Source organism: Watersipora subatra, chromosome 10 (genome assembly GCF_963576615.1).
Source record: "Watersipora subatra chromosome 10, tzWatSuba1.1, whole genome shotgun sequence".
Lineage (NCBI taxonomy): Eukaryota > Metazoa > Bryozoa > Gymnolaemata > Cheilostomatida > Watersiporidae > Watersipora > Watersipora subatra.
In genome coordinates this window covers 10,233,809-10,253,009 of record NC_088717.1, presented here as the reverse complement: position 1 = coordinate 10,253,009, position 19,201 = coordinate 10,233,809, and the positions used below count along the sequence as shown (strand labels likewise).

At 36.9% G+C, this 19,201-nt stretch overlaps 1 protein-coding gene across 3 annotated transcripts in view; it reads left to right on the top strand.

Annotated features, from left to right (window-relative positions):
* The window catches only part of LOC137405646 (FERM, ARHGEF and pleckstrin domain-containing protein 2-like), a 54,852-nt gene that overhangs the window by 14,665 nt on the left and 20,986 nt on the right, over positions 1 to 19,201 (top strand). For all 3 annotated transcript variants that reach the window (XM_068091974.1, XM_068091973.1, XM_068091972.1), the window contains exons 3-10: positions 362 to 466; positions 4,490 to 4,611; positions 9,168 to 9,389; positions 12,980 to 13,077; positions 13,727 to 13,875; positions 16,003 to 16,163; positions 17,182 to 17,259; positions 17,872 to 18,023. In XM_068091974.1, the coding sequence (XP_067948075.1) occupies positions 362 to 466; positions 4,490 to 4,611; positions 9,168 to 9,389; positions 12,980 to 13,077; positions 13,727 to 13,875; positions 16,003 to 16,163; positions 17,182 to 17,259; positions 17,872 to 18,023 (1,087 nt within the window). The remainder of the gene's footprint in view (positions 1 to 361; positions 467 to 4,489; positions 4,612 to 9,167; positions 9,390 to 12,979; positions 13,078 to 13,726; positions 13,876 to 16,002; positions 16,164 to 17,181; positions 17,260 to 17,871; positions 18,024 to 19,201) is intronic.

Here is a 19,201-nt window from a genome sequence, read left to right as displayed (position 1 = left end):
GTCTGTATATCTCCTACTACCTACTGAAATAGGGATTTAAAAAATTCTTGATATATGATAGCCGTGGTCAAGTTTACTTCAAGCAATAACGGACATTCACGTCGCATGCTGGGTTCCTTTTCTTTAGGGTTCTAACCAAGCTGTCAGCCGGTCTCCTCTACTTTGTGTTCATATCTGTAAGAATATTCTAGAATATCATTATTAGAGCTCTGCAATCGCTGGGTACTACAAATCTCATACCATGATGTACACCCGAAGGTCTTATATTCTACATATTATAGAGATGCCTTTATAGTTTTATGATCCTATTCATTTCATCTCTCCGCGTTTTGCTAATCTCTGCTGCGTTGTACAATTGTAGAAGAAATCATATGGTGAAGAACTCTTTGCTCAAGTTGTCAAGCACCTACAACTACTTGAGGCTGACTATTTCGGACTCGAGTACAAAAGCAAGACTGAGACCGATGTAGGTTGTTTCTTTTTCTTTTCAGCCTGTCATGATCTGCCGCCTCCGTTAGAGTCATGTTTATAATCAATTCATTTGGTATTTGCTATGTTTGAACTGTCATTGGATTGATGTGACTGTATGCTCTTAGATTGGGGATAAATTTTAGCTTGTTCTAAGCTAAGTGTTTCCATGATGCGAAGTTTGAGTCTTTTACAAGGTAGAAACGGCAAAACATTTTGTTGCCCATAAATGTTTATCAAATGTTTCATACTTGCAAAAGATGGAAAGAGCACTCGCAAATGATGCGTAAGATAATACGGCGCAAGCTTTTTCGTTTTAAACACTTCATTCGTTCCTTTTCTAATTGAGCAGCTCCGAATGTGACGCTACGACCTTTGGCGTAGAATTCCTTATCTTTTTTAACAAAGCGCTTGCGTTGATCCATACTATGCGTATGTCTATTTAACTCTTTCACTACTGCACCAAGTTTGCTATTCTGACCAAATTAATTCAAATGGATTTTCGAAAAATCGATATACCTCTAGTATTTAAGCAATATCTTGAGAATCAATACGGATATTGTTTTTCTGTTAAATGCACCTCATTCAGAACAAAAATTTTTACAAGATTAGTATAAAAATTTTTATTGAATTCCACTCACAAAATTTCTTACGCTTTCTCTGCGTTAAACGAAAGTGATGAATTTCTTGCGTTGACGATAACGATCTGGTTTTCTCGTTTTGAAAAATAATTAGAAATTGAATTGCTAAGCCAAAAGCTTTTCGATTGGTTGCATGTGATTGGCAACAAGGTTGTTTCGTCGAAGACAAAATTTGATTGGTCTAGCTAATGAGTAGGCTTTGTAATGAAAAGAAAAGTGAAACTCAATTGATAAGTGGATACATCGGCTTACGGTCTGTACTTTTGTTACCGCGATAACCAATACACCGGCTTACAGTAGCGAAAAAGTTAAAAACTTATCGTACAATTCCAAATCCGCATCATTTGTACTATGGAAACAGCAAAGATTTCAATTCATGACTGACAATATTTTTCGCAGTTTTGCGATAGTCATCCTTCAAATAAACAACACAAAGCTTCATCAGGCGTCAGTAAAGTAGTTTACATTTATGGATTTTAGAATAAATCTTGTCTGTTCAGGACACATTCATTTCAACATAGTTGTCTGCGAAGTGTTGTAATTGTATATTGAAGTGATTGAGAGACTCTTACAGATCTGTCCAGTGAATAACGAGTTTACCACAGATCGCTCACTTTTTTCTCCTACTTGATGAAATACTTCATAGCCAGTGTCAAGTTTATTTCGCGTAGCGGTAGTAACAAGGGACAGGAGTCGACTATTGCATGACGCTGTTGTAGATCCTGTTTAGCTTTCTCATTTCACCGACTTTGTTAGCTATTCAGCTGGGTAATGAAGGTCGTTAGTCGGTATTGATTGTTTGCTTAAGTACTCTACTAGCGTGCTAAAGGAATCACTTTCATACATTTTCATGTGAATACTGAAAACTTCTGGCCTGTCTAGTGAACACCTGCGGTTATGAATTCAAGGGCTATGTTTAGTTGTAACTAGTGCTGCTGGGCCAGAGAGAGTTTGGCCAATTGAGTATGACAGTTGATGTTAGTTTAATTTTGAACGTTTAGGCTGTGTATTTGCATCATAGATGCTCCAGTCTGTGAAGTTATTATGGAAGGCAGCTCATTTCTGTGAGCTCACCAAGTTTTCACTATTTGCTGCCTGTGTGCATATTTGATCTTTAACAAATTTATGAACTTGAAAATCTATGGTGCATTAATATTTGGCTCTCAGCTTTTTTATTTAAAATAGACATAATTTTATGGTTATTTTAATAAAAAACCATTATCTATATTGTCCTAAATGTGTTTATTGTAAATCATAATTTAAATACTTTTCACAATAGTGTCAGAATACCTAAATTTCAAGCTAAATAATGCAGCATTTTTTTTCATTGATCCCATTTCCAGACAGAATTTCCAGACACATTGTTCATATTTCAGTTCCGTTTGTAGTCTACAAGTTGATTGGGAACCTCCAATCAAGTTTATAACATAAATAGCAGATCTATACCTTTTTGTATTATTTTATATTTTTATATTTGTCAAGCTTAAATCTCTTTTGTTGTTGTTATTTTCCATTTAAAGTCATTTTATAGAGAGTATAATATTGTTGTACAATGTTCTGTTCCATTGCTGATAAAAACGAGATTTGTTACCGAATGCTGAGATTTGTTGATAAGATTAGCTGTATTAGCTTATGTGTGTATCAGATATGCAGCAAAACCTCTAATTGAACGTCACCCTTATTTGAACACCACCCTTATTTGAACGCCACCCTTATTTGAACGCCACCCTGATTTGAACGCCACCCTGATTTGAACCCTAATTTTCATGTTTTCTATCTTGCTACTAGTTAATATTTGAGCAAGGTTGATCCCTTGAAAATGATGATGAATCTCCGAGGAAACATTCTATTTGGACGGTCACATGTCACAAAAATTTCTTTGGCTGTTCCATCTTTCTCACCGATTCAGCTCATAACATATTCTATACTCTGCGTGAGCCTGAACATAACTTTCCGCTGAACAATTGACCAATAGCATAGATCTAACTTCATCCAATAGGGAGGCGACAAAAGCTATGACTATCCAATCACATCCATCTTCTCTCCTAAAGATTTTGTAAAACCTAACATTGGTTGATCGCTGGAATTTTAATAAAACGATAGTTTTCGTTCAAGCAAATTTTGTTCTCAGTTTTGTTAGAGGAACGCCCACTTGTGAACTAGACAACTCTGGTCATAGGCACTGGCTAATGGCACCAGACTGTATCTGTGAAACCAATTTATCTAGTAAACAGTTTTGACATTGAGCAGTGATTCACTGGAGTTCCTAGGAATGCTATGGACTTAGTTCTGCTAGTCATCACTCAATGTCAAAACTGTTTACTAGATAAATTAGTTTTACAGGTATAATCTGTTACTGTTAACCACTGTCTATGGCCAAAGTTAGGTTGGTATTCCTCTAAATCAAAAAATCTAAAATTGATACTTTGTCTGTTTGTCGAAAGCTCTTGGCATGAGCAACCTGTTCAAATCGGTTGCAATATGTCTGATTCTGCGTCCATAAATTTTGTCATATAATTGTGGTACCCAATCTAGAGTTGTGTCAAGGTTGTATGTATAGTTATCGGAAATTTTAAGTTCTATTCTAATTTTGTAGTTTATTATTTATGGAAGTATGTTACTATTTAAAATCTTTAATGGTTCTATTCGTTTCTTTGCAACCCTATGATCACTTTTGGACATCTGGCCAGTTTTTATTTTGGGGTTTGTCTTCTTTTCAAAAGTATATCGTTTGAACCCTGCCGGTTTTTGTCAATGCGCGTCAGTAACACTGAGTAATCTGTCCAACGAGCCGAAGTTTTGTTAAATGTATCTAAACGTACTCATAATACAATGAAATGTATCTAAACGTACTCATAATACAATGAAATGTATCTAAACGTACACATAATACAATGAAATGTATCTAAACGTACACATAATACAATGAAATGTATCTAAACGTACACATAATACAATGAAATGTATCTAAACGTACACATAATACAATGATATTTGGTAAAACACTAGTAAAATATTTGGGCAGCTCACATCAAATGTCATCAAACAGAAAAAAAAGTACTAAACCATTTTCAGGCTAAAGCCATAAAAGTTCGTACGATTTTAAAAAATGGAATGTGAATGCCGGAATTCTGGTGGTTAGGGATTCTGACACACCCTTCGCAAAGCCGGGAAAACTAGCCGTTAGGATTCAAAGGGTTAAGATTGCTTGGTAACATTTTTATCAAGCTAGTGATTATTGATCTTTGCACAATCTCCATTCATGACTACTTCAATTTTTTAATGTATCAACCTTCTAGGGATCAAAGTTGTTTTAGCAATAGCTCCTCAATGAATTGATATGATGAAACTGATGTTGCTGCGTTGTTCTGTATTGGTAGGCGTGGCTGGACAGAGAGAAGCTAATAACGCATCAGGTCGGAAGAGATCATGATCTATCCTTCAAGTTCAAAGTTAAGTTTTACACGCCGGATCCACATCTCCTAGAGGATGAATTTACTAGGTAAGGGTTATATGTTGCACCCAGATCAGGCATTTTCTTACACGCCGTAATATCAGTGTTTACTTTCAGAATTGCTGATTGGGCTGAAAGGATGTTCTAGATTTGGGCGCTCTCTTTATACCCCATTTTAGAAGGTTTTCAAGGGTGATTTACAAATCAGCCACCTGCTAGATAGCTCCTGAGTGGGCCCCTTTATGTAAAGAAACATGTAGTGCCAGGCTGCTCTGTAGTGTATGAGGTAGTTTTCGTTGTGAACTCATCGCTGAATATCTCCTCTTTTCAATAAGCAATTTTATTAAATGACCAGCTGAATGCCCTGTGTTGCACGGGTTGTTTTACAATAAAAATTTTGTTTTTAATCCACACATGCGACATTTACCATTCTAACTTTCAAATGACGGCGTTTGTTTATTTCTGTGTGTGCTATAAGTGTAATTAGGTTTATGCTATAGATACATATATGTATATCATTTTGGAAAAGTTTGGGCATATATTTTTCTTCTAGTGGAAAGTTTCTTTTAGACAACTAGGTAAAGCTTGAATTGTGTATATATGATTGCCATTAAACATGACCGTCGTCATTGTAATATGCCTGAATGGCATAGCAGTGATGGTTCTGAGTTCAAATCTAGTGCAGAGCAGGTTTTGTTCGTATGATATTTTATTGCTGCAACTGGACACACAAACGACAGGCACTCACATTTATCTACATGTATATAGACCAAAGCAAATTATTGGCCATACATACATCTTTAGTGAAAATGTACTATCAATGGCCAATGTGTTGGCGGCATTTCCCTGCTATGTTTTTATAATAGAAAAATCAGGCAGGTAACTCGGCGCAAACCTACTCGTATAACTTTGACAATTGTTTAAAAAAATTTGCATTTAGCGATAAAAATTAAATAACTCATCGGAGGTTAACTCAGACATCTGTACAATATTCACTCTTTCAAATATCTAATCAGTAGGCCCTAATCATCACAATTTTTTCTGTTAAACTCGGCACAAAATGTTGAAAGTCATAAGCAATTGGAGGCCGAAGTATACAAATTTGCTTCTAGTGCAGGGGAATAGTGAAAAATAGAATGTCAGTTTGAATAACCTTGGGCAAACCTGCAAAATATACCTGAAACGTTTTCTTTTTTGAATGCTAAAGGCTGGTTCACACTAGATCGCTGTATGTCGGCATTTTCCTTTTGGCGTTCATCGTCAACTGTAAGAACCATAAACCGATGGAATCGACTAACCAATGCCGATACGTCGGGAAAGTTGGCAGTTGTCAAACATTCCCTATATTTCGCCAAGCATCAATGACTGCCTGGACAATTTAAACCATTTCGGCGATAATAATTCGTAATTTACATAACGATAACGTAATTTATTTCAATTTATGATAGTTGCTGCAGGACTAGTTTTTGATTCAAGTATGTAAAAACAAAAAGGTTTCTTCACAAAAACTTAAACAAAAATGGTAACTTATTTATTATAATTATATTATTTATATATATTATGGTAAAGTATTTGCCGATTGCAAACGTGGATGGGTTTGTGATAGTGGGAACATTGCTATCATCGACGGTTACCGAAGTGAACGCCGAAATGCTGCGATATAGTGTGGATCAACCTTTAGGCAACACTCCGTCGTAAATTTTACTGCCAGACTTCTCACGGAACATGAACACTTTAATCAATTTGAGAGCTTTATTGCGCAGTGTGTCACAAACAGTAAAAATAGCAACACTATCCGACATGTTGTTTGTTTATAAAAACCTTTCTAGTGGTACTGATCCATAATATACAGCATTCACCATGTCAATAGTTTTTCTTTTATAATTGTATAGACAACTCCTGTCTGTAGTATGAGGCACCCAATGTAAGAGTTTATCAGTTCTGTGGATCACCCGAGATCTGATATATGGGGCACCCGATTATGTTGCTCCGTGTAATAAGATGTCCTTACTTTTTCTTTAGTTTTAAGGATCATCAGACTATAATTTCATTGCTGCTGCCAATTGCTATTTTTAAATTGCTGCATAACTTATATCCGATAGTTTTTTCATTACCCTTGTTATACATAAGATTCCTTGGAAATAACCACCAGGAGCTATTTGTGGTTATGCTCGTGGTGTGATTTGGCTAAAGTGTCTTGCTGAGAGATGAGTTGTTTACCTATTGGTCAACACACCATCACAGCAGCTAGGAGACAGACACCGCCCCCACCTTTCTGTCTCCCACCTTTCTGTGCGCTGCTCATCAACCTGTATGGGGCAATCTTGGAATGTTTGAATTGGATTTGAGCTGAGAAATTAGCCAACTGTTGTTATCCAAAATGATTACATGGCTGCCAGTCTCCATATAATATTTACACAGCGTGTTTGGCATGTAAAAGTTTTTAATTTCAAATCGAACAAGAAGAGCTAGCTTTAGTCTTGATATTAATTCCATTTTTAAAATTATATGCAAAATATAAAGGGCCTACGGATGGCTGTAGCGAAATTCAGTGTTTTTGCCTCATTTTTCCTTTTTTCCCTCAAAAGAACTCGGTATAAATATACTGATTTACAAAATGACAGTGTTTCGTGAAACATTGAATGTTGTTCGGTATAAGCTACTTCTTTATGTTGAGTAAAACATTTGCCCATATTTTGTGCGTCAAAAGATTTGTTTGTTACTATGATTGAAAGTCGATGTTTGAACGTATATTCCTGGTGTGCTAATACCGATGTTATTCTCAAATACTGTAATCATTGAATGAAAGTTGTAAGGCTGCTAATTGGAGGCAGACATGTTAAACTATCCATCAATATACTCAGTTTTATTAGTTAAACAGCAAATTTTACATCTAACTATTGTAAAACTCACCATTATGTGATGATCATGGCACCATTTACAGCGGTGAACTTAAAATGTAATCGCTCATCCGAAAACCAACCAAGGTCCTTTAAACCATTGTCTATCAGATGTAATGTAGTTTAGATGTAATGCATTAACTATCAAATGTAATGCGGATGTAATTCATTGCCTTTCAGATGTGATGCATATGTAATGCATTGCTTATCATATGTAAGGTAATGCACTTGCAATGCGTTGCCTATCTTGCAGATACAAATTCTAACGAGATTACATGTCATATAACATGTAATTTATATGTACATGTATAGGTAATAACACATGCACACTTTTCATGCAACGACTCAAGGTGCAATATGTCAACATTTGTTGATTGCTGTGTCACATGGACTGATTATTTTAAGGCTGGTTCCCACTATATCGCCGTATTTCGGCGTTGATGCCACAATACTTCAGTTATCGTCAATGATAACCATGTTCACACTATCACAAACCCATCCGAGTTTACATCAGGAAATACTCCGTGACGTAGTGTTTTCATTTCTCTTTTTAAATTTTCACGAAGAACCCTCTTTGTTTTCGCGTGCTGAAATAAAAAACTAGTCTTGCAGCGACTATCATAAACGGGTATGAATAAATCACTCTATCCGCGACTGCGGATTACCGTTGCCGAGTTGGTTCACATTTGAAAGGCGGTTGTCGATGCTCGGCGAAACATCGGGAAAGTTTGACCGCCGCAATCTTTCCCGACATGTCCGAGATGCTTTGTCGATGCCATCATTTCACGGTTCACATAATAAACGATGAACGCCGAAAGAAAAACGCTGACAAATGGCGGTATAGTGTGAACCGGCCTTTAGGGGCAAGTGTAGTTTGCGTGCTTGGAATGGCGTGACTACCAATGTCAAATTCTAGTCGGCAACTCTGTATGCTATTCGCAGGAGATAACTTTCGACTTTTTAAAATAAGACTCGAGAGTTTACATCAGTTTACAGCATCTCATCATTGGTACCTCTGTAGGGGTCGATAAGCTTCTAGCGCCATCTATGGCTGCTGAGTGTCTACTTGCGTCGGGTTTGTAACAGTAGTGTCAATTCCTAGCTTCTCGGTTTGGTTAGCTGGGATACGATGGAATGTGAATTGACAAAATATTTGATAGGCAATGCATTACATGTGCATTACAACTGATAGGCAATGCTTTACATATGCATTGCCTGTGTATTATTACATAAGCATTACATTACATCTGATAGGTAATTCATCTTATGTGAATTACATATAATAGACATTGTATTACATATGCATTACATATGATAGGCAATTCATTTCATGTGCATTACATATAATAGACATTGCATTACATATGCATTGCATTTCATTTGATAGGCAGTGCATGACATATGCATTGCATTATATCTGATATAGCCAATGCATTACATATGCAGTACATGTCATCTAATAGTAAATGCATTACATATGCATTACATTATGATGTGCAAAAAATTGAATGTAGATTGGGGACAGAATTTCTGATAGGCACCGCATTACACAACACTATTACTTTCCTTTGTCTGTTTTTCATAGTTACTGGGATATTTTTGTGTAGCTTTTCTAGACACCTTTGTTTCTTTAGCAGCATTGTCATGCTGTGTTTGGGATGCTCGAACTTCCTTTACTAATGCTTCCTTGTGTTTTCCTTGTAGATACCTATTTGCCTTACAAATAAAACAAGACCTAGCTAGTGGAAGACTATCATGTACAGTAAATACAACAGCGATGCTGTCAGCGTACATAGCGCAGGGAGAACTGGGGGACTACAGCGCTGAGGAGATGCCTGATCACACCTACTTGAAATGCATCAGCTTCGCCCCCAACCAGTCTGATGAACTAGAGCAACTTATCATGCAGTTTCATCAGGGCTTCGGGTGAGCTCCTGCGTTTAATTTGTGGTTTCCTCACGTTTCGTAGGTGAATGGTCTTTTTACTTCCCCTCTCAGCAGCCGATGCAATACGCTCATAGCATTTACTTGTTATATTATAATTGTTCCTTCGGCATAACTACCTTTGAGTAGGTGACGTGAAAATGGTAGATGGTAGACTTACAATGTATTTATTTTGAAGAAGACACCACTCACAAGTGATAGCTGTAGAGTTTTTATTCGATCTGACAACATTGAAAGTATGGGATGCTAGTAGACTCGATATTCTATATGACAACATTAAAAGTATGGCATGCTAGTAGACTCGATATTCTATATGATAACATTAGAATTATGGGATGCTAGTAGACTCAATATTCTATATGATAACATTAGAATTATGGCATGCTAGTAGACTCAATATTCTATATGACAACATTAAAAGTATGGCATGCTAGTAGACTCAATATTCTATATGATAACATTAGAATTATGGCATGCTAGTAGACTCAATATTCTATATGATAACATGAGAATTATGGCATGGTAGTAGACTCAATAAAGAAACTCCACCTACAGGAGAGACAGATTGTCGAGACTGACCACACTCAGTCTCGTAGTCATAAGAATGAACTTGTACTTGCTAAAAATGACTTGAATGGGTTAGTTAGGCTGGTATATTATATCAGCTATTTCAGGAAGTGCTCGTAGAACTGGTTTAGATATTAGCTCAATGCATGGTCTGCCACACAAGTGTATATGGTGTAGAATGGAGGTAGCAATTGTGTAAAACGATAATCTTCTACTTCCTAATAGGTTTTGAATCACAATTTCTATCAAAAAAATTTGAAAACAACTAGCTGTTGAAATATTTATTCAATTTTGGAAGTTTCCGGGGTCGGTGAGTCTCGGGGTGATTGATTTGGGTTGTCTTTATGTAAAGTTCGTAGGAAAGGAATATGACAGGAATGTTTTTCAGTTTTTTAAAGTGATAGAATCATGGAGTTTTTATATATTAAATATTAAAGATCCTAAAAAACAAAGCGTGTGAAAATGCCTGTCTTCGTCAATTCATCCTATTGTTTTGTTAGTCCGAAGAGAATGTATTGCATTTAATGTAGCTTATGGGATGGTTGGAGTCAACGTTCTTTTGCCTCGACAAAAAGTATGGACTGAGAAGATATGTTCCTATGCTGGGATAACAATAGAACAGATGCTTGTTGGTGATGCTAAAAGCTTTATTTATGGGCTATCAATGTCGTCTACTCTGATCGGTAGAGTAATTGACTTGTCGATTATTTATCGTCGTAAGGGTCAAGGCCTTTGTGTACCCACAAGTTTTTAGCAGTCAGTTTAAGTGGTTTTAAGTCTGAGCCCGTCAGACTTGAGACCGAGGCAATTATAGTTGTCATTCCCAGCAGTCCGCATCGTTATGATAGTATTTGCTGGACTTTTTATAACTCTGTCATCGATTGTGAAATATAAAAGTGTAATGTAATCAGGCAGTGAACGCTACGAGCTACTTAAACTTGAGAGTGGAAGATTCTTATGTTTGTGCATGGTTATGGTACGAATGTATCTTTAGCTATCACTGATAACGTCTTCAAGAATATGACAGTATGCAATAATAAGCAGTGTGAAGCCTTCAAGCTGCTATAATGCTCTATAAGTATATCATAGTATGGTCTTATCTTGCCTCTGCAAATACTGGCAGCTAGGCGGCACAATAAATACCCTTACTGAATGTGCATTAGGGTAAAAAGAAGCTACTTGTCAAAATTATCCGAGACACGGCTTCCTGTCCGGTGCTAGGCTAGGAGTAATTGCTAGGTTAAAAGGTGCTTTGTGGTCAGCATGCTGCCAAACCTTTTTCAATGAGTTTTATAATTTTAGACTAGTAATATTTTAGTCAAAAATTTATTTTTCTGGTTTTATTGGGATAGTAGCGGCTCTAGTTTATCTGGATAAAACTGTTTTATCTGAATAAGTGCTATTCAAATATCGGTTTTCAGACGTTCCACTTTATCTAAATAATGAAAAGTTGCATGTAGGTTTAGCATAAAATTATAGCTACTCGAATATTTTGTTACAAGTGTTTATAGAATACATGGATTGATGTGGCGCTCTACTTTCGGAGGTCACGAGGTTAAGTGCAAGAGATCTTCTTTAGTATTACTATATCATATAAACATGTTACTTGATGTCTGCAAAACAGCATCTAGATAATACTGGCCTCGAAGACTGTCATTCACTAGGCTTGTTAGTTAATGTTGCACTTCTCTCAGCAGATTTACGGTCTTTATCCTACTTCGATTAGTCCGGAGATAACCTTTGTATCCTTCACATTACAGGTTAATAATTTGTTATAAACATTGTCATAGAAACATGCGGTCATCCATCTGTCAATCATTAGTGGAATCAAATTCATTTTGACATAAGTGCAAGTGAATAAAAGTTTATGTGGTGACACATGACTGCAGTTTACATTTGCTTGAGTCGATGCTGTCAGATCATGTGACCACATCAGTCATTTCCTTAGTATAAGTTATGGTGCCTCGCTAATGTTAGCATATCTATGCTTGATATACATAGCAATAGCGAGCAGGGATGTATTGAGTGTGTCCCATATGCTCTGTAGTCTATAGCTTGCAACAGGTATTGCTTGCGATGATTCAGCCTTGTTCATGAGTTTCTCAGGTCTTTGTTGGCCATTGATTATGCATTTGAGGTGAATAAGCAATTGGATGCAAAAAAGGATAGCTTCTCTAAGCTGTCAGGATAAGGTTTGGTCTGCTGATATTTATAAACAAAAGTCGTAAAAACGGAAACACGTAAAAGCTCATAAAAAGTCTTCTCTCTATTGCTCATTTATCCAAACACGACTTTCAACACCTCACCGATGACTTTCACCGATGACTTACGTTGAACAAAGCCAAGAATTTTATCCGCGATCACTCTTTGTTGCTTTGTTTGCACTTGAAACAAAAATGTTCTCTACTTTTGATATGTGTCCTTTGATGGTTTGATGCAAACTGCGTAAGAAGGAAACCAGCGAAAGATCAAAACTCGAGATCAAGACAATTCTTAGCCTCGGTATCCGTTTGCTATACTTTTTGTCTTCTATTGTCTTCTGCTGCGCGGAGTCCATTATTGTGGGAAATAATCTGTGTACACGGAGTTGCAACCCTGAATGTCAAACACAGTTTGTCATGTGTAATGTTATTTGAATGTTATATATATACTCTTGCTGCTACATTCCTCTTTCCAAGTCGCTTGTCATCTCAACTGACCACATGGTGATGCGCTAGTATGTCATTTTTGTTGATGATATTTTACCTGCGTTGGTTATTCATCGAAAACAAAGATGTTTGCGGCAGCTACTAGAGGCCATCACTAGCGCATAATTAACAGTTTCATTGCTCGGAGGCAGCAGAACGCTGCCGATTGCAGCCAACTGAGCAGCCCTGTTATTGAACGAATAGACAGTTCCTCAATACTATGTTCTATATAATTAAATTAGTCTCGTCAGGATTCTAACGCTTTTTTCTATCAACGATGCCTTTGCCACTCACGCTTGCAAATTCTCTTACTTTCAGTGGCATGACTCCGGATGAGGCTGATTCCAAACTCCTGGATACAGCTAGAAAGACGGACTACTATGGTATAATACTCTACCCGGCTCAAGACCACGAGGGTGAGATTTTACATGACCATCATCATCGGGTCATTTACAATGTTTTCATGACGTGATTAACTCGTAAGTTTGCGTCATCCGCAAGAAACAGGAAACAGCAAAAATTCGCTAGTCAAACAAGTTTTGTTACTCGAAAATTTTCGAAAAAAAAATCGAACATTTCATGCTTGTGAAAGATTATAACTGCACTTGAGGATAATGCACGAGAAAATGCCTCGCAAGCTATTCCATTTTAACCGTTTTTACACACTTCGCTCGTTCTTATTTTGATATGAGCAGTTCCGACTGCGACTTTATGATCTCTGGCATAGAAATCCTTATTTTTTAAATAAAGCGCCCGGGTTAGTCGCGGACGCATGCGACATGCGGACATCAGGGACACCTGCAAATGTCCTTTGAAACACTTATAGTGCGGTCACTCTACATGAGCACAACCCCACTCCCGCCGACATCGTCCCATGGAAACAGTGAGTGACATGTTTACAGCTAGTAATATGAAGGAATGCGCATAGTTTAACCAAAGAGTGTCTTACCTACGAGTGTCTGATGCGCATAGCTGAGAGCCTTTGTCACAGCTGCTCTGCACACTCCATTGTTTGATCTGCATTTGATTTGCTGAGTCGTTATCTCATGTAACTATTTGTTTTAGATGTGCCTTTGCAACTGACTGTTACGGACAGTGGCATTTTTGTATTTCAAAATAAACAGAAGATAAACACATTCTCATGGGCAAAGATTCGAAAACTCAGTTTTAAGAGAAAACGGTTTCTAATAAAACTTCACCCCGCAGCTGACCAGGTAAGAGCTCTTTCTCTTGACTCCCGTTGTTCTTAACCTGGGTTCGGTTGAACCCTTGGTGTTTGGTGAGCCAGTCTCAGTGCAATGGTGGAGGTCTCTTAAAGACAGCAACTGAAATCGCACTAATTTGCAAGGCAATGACTTTATGAAAAGATTTATAAGCTTGTGAATTGTTGTTAATAATGTTGTGAATAATCTCTGTTGTGAATTCATGCTTTGTATTAGTTTTGTTCCTTGAACACAGCCATGTTAATACCCAGTTCATTTGGGAAACCAGTGAGACATACACCTGCCTGAGTGTGAACAGAAATCATCTAGTTTTTCAATAAAGAGTGTTTTGGGAAAAGTTCATTCAAAACAGGTGGGGTACAGTACATTCAACAAGGTTAAGAACCTCTGCTATTGTATCGTCTGCTTTATAAACCCACATCTTTGTGCATCTTTTGTCCTCTCCTAATGTTTTAAATTGTCAAATTGAAGGAATTATTTTCGAATATATGTCCTTCTGCTGTAGCATTTGCTCATAACTGTTTGGTTCTTGATAATATAACATTTGAAGGTAGCGCTGCATGGAAACAATGTTATTCGAATGTTTCGTTGTATTTAGTTGTCAATAATAAAGAACTAAGGCTATGTAGTTATAAACAGAGATTTTAATATTACGTTTGGTGTAGTATTTGTGGAATCACTGTTTGGGCTTAAGGTTAAAGTAATAAAGGCCCATTGACGCAGTAAGAGCATACAACTCCATTTTTAAAACTCAACTTTTAGCAAGATTTTTTTTAAACCAAGCTGATATGAAACACTATAAGCCTGGGTAATATTATTTGATGAATGCTTTCTTTAAAAGTAATTTGTTTTGTTCTATGTCTACATTTATGCTAATTTTGATTTTGATTTTAGCATGAGCTCCACAACAAAGTTTATGTAGTTGGAAGCCGAAATTGGTTTGCTATTCAGCTTGAAAAGTAACAGTTAACTGAGCTTTAAAAATTACATTTCAGTGGTAGTAGTGAGACAGATCCTTTGACAACTTGATGTTAAAAGTACTCATTCCCGCATTGTAGGGAATTCTCTCATACAACTAAACCTATCTCATGTTTCTTGAGTCAGGAAGTGCTCTATGGTCAAAAAGTGTACTGGTTGTTGCTGTACATACATGTAGAAGGTAGCGTGATAATAGCGCAGTCTAAGCGTTTGCTAAACCGGTTGTATGGTTATAATAGGGGTGACTACACATAAAAAGATATCTTATTTAGCTTTGGATCTTCTTATTTAAGTTTGTATACACAGGCCAAAAGTTATTTTTCAGGGCTTGGTACACATGCCAAGATATGTTATTTAGGGGTGGATACATATGCTAAGATATGTTATTTAGGGGTGGATACACATGTCAAGATCTGTTATTTAGGGGTGGATACACATGCCAAGATCTGTTATTTAGGAGTGGATACACATGCCAAGATCTGTTATTTAGGGGTGGATACACATGCCAAGATCTGTTATTTAGGGGTGAATAGACATGCCAAGATCTGTTATTTAGGGGTGAATAGACATGCCAAGATCTTTTATTTTGGGGTGAATAGACATGCCAAGATCTTTTATTTAGGGGTGAATAGACATGCCAAGATCTGTTATTTAGGGGTGGATACACATGCCAAGATCTTTTATTTAGAGGTAAATCTGGATAAACACGTTTTGTCTCTATGAAAATACTTTCTAGAACTGCAAAACTACAATACCCAAAATTTTCATAAATTTTCGGTTTAGAAAGACCCAGTTTAACCCTCCATGAATATGCAACGCAGTTAATTATTCATACCTGCGCTGGTATTATACAGGCCAATAAAGTTACCCATTCAATGAAACTTTAATGATTTTTTCGTATCCTTACTAGACAAAAAGAATTATATCATTTCTAGTAAATTTTCAGTGTTTAGAAAGTGCTATTGTTGCTACCAGCTCATTCCTAAGCCTCTTGCTTGAACAAGAACACAAACAAACATGGTGCCGAATATATGAAAGTGCCCAGTTTTACCTCTCCACCACATGTGAGTCTTGTCTTACAGTCACTTTACAGTTCACTCTTCTACAACGAACTCTCATCTGCTATTGTATCTGTTTCAGGGCTATTATAAGAATATCGTTGAGTTCTTCTTTACCAGTCGCAATGAGTCGAAGATGTTTTGGAAATTGGCAATTGAACACCATGGCTTTTACCGCCTTCGTGAAGTCGCCCCTGTCAAGAAACACCGAAGGGCTGTGCTCACACGTGGCTCTTCATTTAGGTAGGTGTTCGTGTCCACGCTACCTCATATTGGCAGCGTCCTCTCTCCGCAGAAGCTTGTTCCATAGCGATAATAGTTGTAGCTTAGTCTATAGCCTAGTTCTACTGCTCACTACAAACAAAATTCACTGGCTAGATACATCATTTTCTTTTTTATGTATTTTAACATAACACTGTAAATTTTCAAACAAACTGGATCAAACTACTTAACAATCTATTGAAAGCCATATAAAGCTTTGGTTTGTTTTAGAAAAGATAAGTTTTCCTAAAAAAGGATAGTATTAATAATTATGGTATGTAAAATTGAGTTTTTTTGTAGATATGTTGTTAATTTACTTATCGCTGTAAAATTGTGTAATGTTATGATTTTATTTGTGATCCTATTCGAATGCTAGCACTCAACTGTTTCATATCACTTTGTTCTCTCTCTCTCTCTGTTGTGTTTTTAATTGCTTTATTAAATCGGCGGATCTCGGCTGCGGTGTGAAATATTAAAAAAATCAAACATAGTCTTGGTGCTTTGTTGCACACCACAACTAATTCATTCACATCAATTCATTCGTTTTCAAACAACCGATGACTTATGTTAGCTAGGGTGTTATGCTATTTCTTGTAGGGGAGGCTTGAAGTCACAGTTCTTTAACAACTAGTAAATTGCCGACCTGTCTGACTTCCGATTGAAACAAATTATTTTATTATGTTAGTTTACATGAGTATTCACAAAGGTTTGTTAGGAGTTATTTGTTTGAGTTATAGTGCTAGTTATAATGGCGTGAGAGGCAATTTCTATTTATCTATTTACTAGCTAGTACCATATAATTGTCCGTGATAGTTCACCGAACTACTAGGTGACTTGTCGAGCATTTGGTGAATCGATCATGAATCTCTCCAATGAACTGTCTTGATGCACTTCATGTCCCAGTTTCCCTCGAAATCGAGATCAGTGTTTCGTCGGAAGACAGCAGTGTGTAATTATTTATCATGTATTGTGTTGTCATTCCATTTCTTTTTTGTCTCAGGTACACAGGCCGCACGCAGAAACAACTCTTGGATCATGTCAAGGAGAGTCATGTCAAGGGAAGCAGAAGCTTTGAAAGGTAAACTTAGTTCATATTCATAGGTACGAGGCCTTGACCTTCACGAGGCTTTAACCTTCACAAGGCTTTAACCTTCACGAGGCCTTGACTTTCACGAGGCCTTGACCTTCTAACGTGTGTGGTAATAAATGCCCTTTGAAATATTACCACGCTTATATCCTTAAGCAGCCGCCCCTCTGCCTAGCTGTTCCTTAGTAGAAGAAATGCTGTCATAAAACTAAGAGTTTTTATCAATCTTGACCTTAATGAACCAATTGATGAGAAACTCGCTGGGAGATGCCACCACACTAACCGCAAAGTATAGTTGATGTCATAGGATTACTATAAAATTAAGTCTTCGTTTTTTCATAGATTTTTATGTGCTTGATAATTTCTTTTCACCACTCAATCGGTTGTGGCAGGAAATTACCAGTTCATAGAGCACCATTGTGGGCTTTCACTGACAACAAATTATGTTAATAGGAAGGATGTTGCTCACCATGCATGCATAAGACCCGGTCAAATATCTTTTTCCTTCTCCATCTTCTGTAACAATGATTATCGTTGTTCAGACCAATAGTTAACTCAGTCTGTCCGGTTGTGACCTTGACCCCGAGTGATGCTGTCTTCCAGGACCTTAAGCACGAGGCACACAGTTGCGGGCAATCGGAGCTGGGCCATGAGCGCTTCTACGACACTCAACTCTAAGAAAGAATTTCAGCAGGATGCTTCAACCCTGAGCAGCGGCAGCCATCTTTTGGCTGGCAGTGACTCACAGCATTCAGGTACTACTCTCTATATAAAATTCTTTATTTGGTGTAAAATTCATTTTAATATCGTCAACCAGTTTATACGCAGGAGGCTTCAAAATTTTGTTATGTCTATATTTGTGAAAACGTTTTAGAGGTGAGATCGCAATCCCCTAATGCTTATGGAATCACATTGGCTGCACAAAGTGTAGTTTGGGATAAATATTTTGACCAGTATTTTTTTTAAATTTTACTTTATGCAAAGTTTTAAAGCAATGATAACTTTTAAAGCAAACTGCACAAGTATTATAAAATAGATTAGCAGTTTGTCATACTTGTGGTCTGTATGACTCATCGGTGCATTGCAACGGTGGTGTCTACACATGACTCATTAGTCTATTAGAGTTGTTCAACTTCATTCATCATCGTATTAGAGTTGTCCGTACTTGATCATTGACATTCATCACTCTCGTCTCTAAGATCCTTTACTCAATAGCTAACAAATATAGCTGTTTACTGCTCCTACATTGTTTATAATACTTGCGCTTGGCAGTTTTCAATGATAATCACTCGTGATGTCAAAGAAATATCAATTTGAATTTGTACAAACTTGCAACCAAACACTATGTGTAAGAGATGGATAAAATGATTTATTTAAATACAAGTTTCCAAAGTTATAGGCCTTCTACTCGCTGACCAAGACCGCCTGTTTCTAAAGATGATATACTACTAAAGTTAACCAAGCTGTGAATTTGATATGCTTGTGTGTATGGTCGCAGTGACATCTTACTATTAGTCTGGGTTCAGCTTACACCCCATTATTTTGAGGACATCAAGTGTTACGCACAGTATGTTAGTTAAGCTAAAGCATGATTTATAAATAATTACTTGCTGGAATTTTAGATGTTTGGATTGTTTAAACAGAAAACTAGAACTAAGAAAATACTGTAGCCATCTGCAGCTAGGTAAACATGAAAGTCGTATCATAATGTTATTATCCTGCTATGATTAGCCGGCTGATGTCTAAATGAATGCCATGTAAATATTCTCTCATTCTTTGTGAATAGAGAGTACCTTAGACTCTCTCATATAAGCCATGTTTGCTTTTGCGAGACCGATATTGAAATGATAAAAAGCCTTTGACTTTGAAAGTTAGTGAACCAATCTTTATTTTGAGTACAAAATTGGAATCGGCGTGTCTGATTTATCTAGAA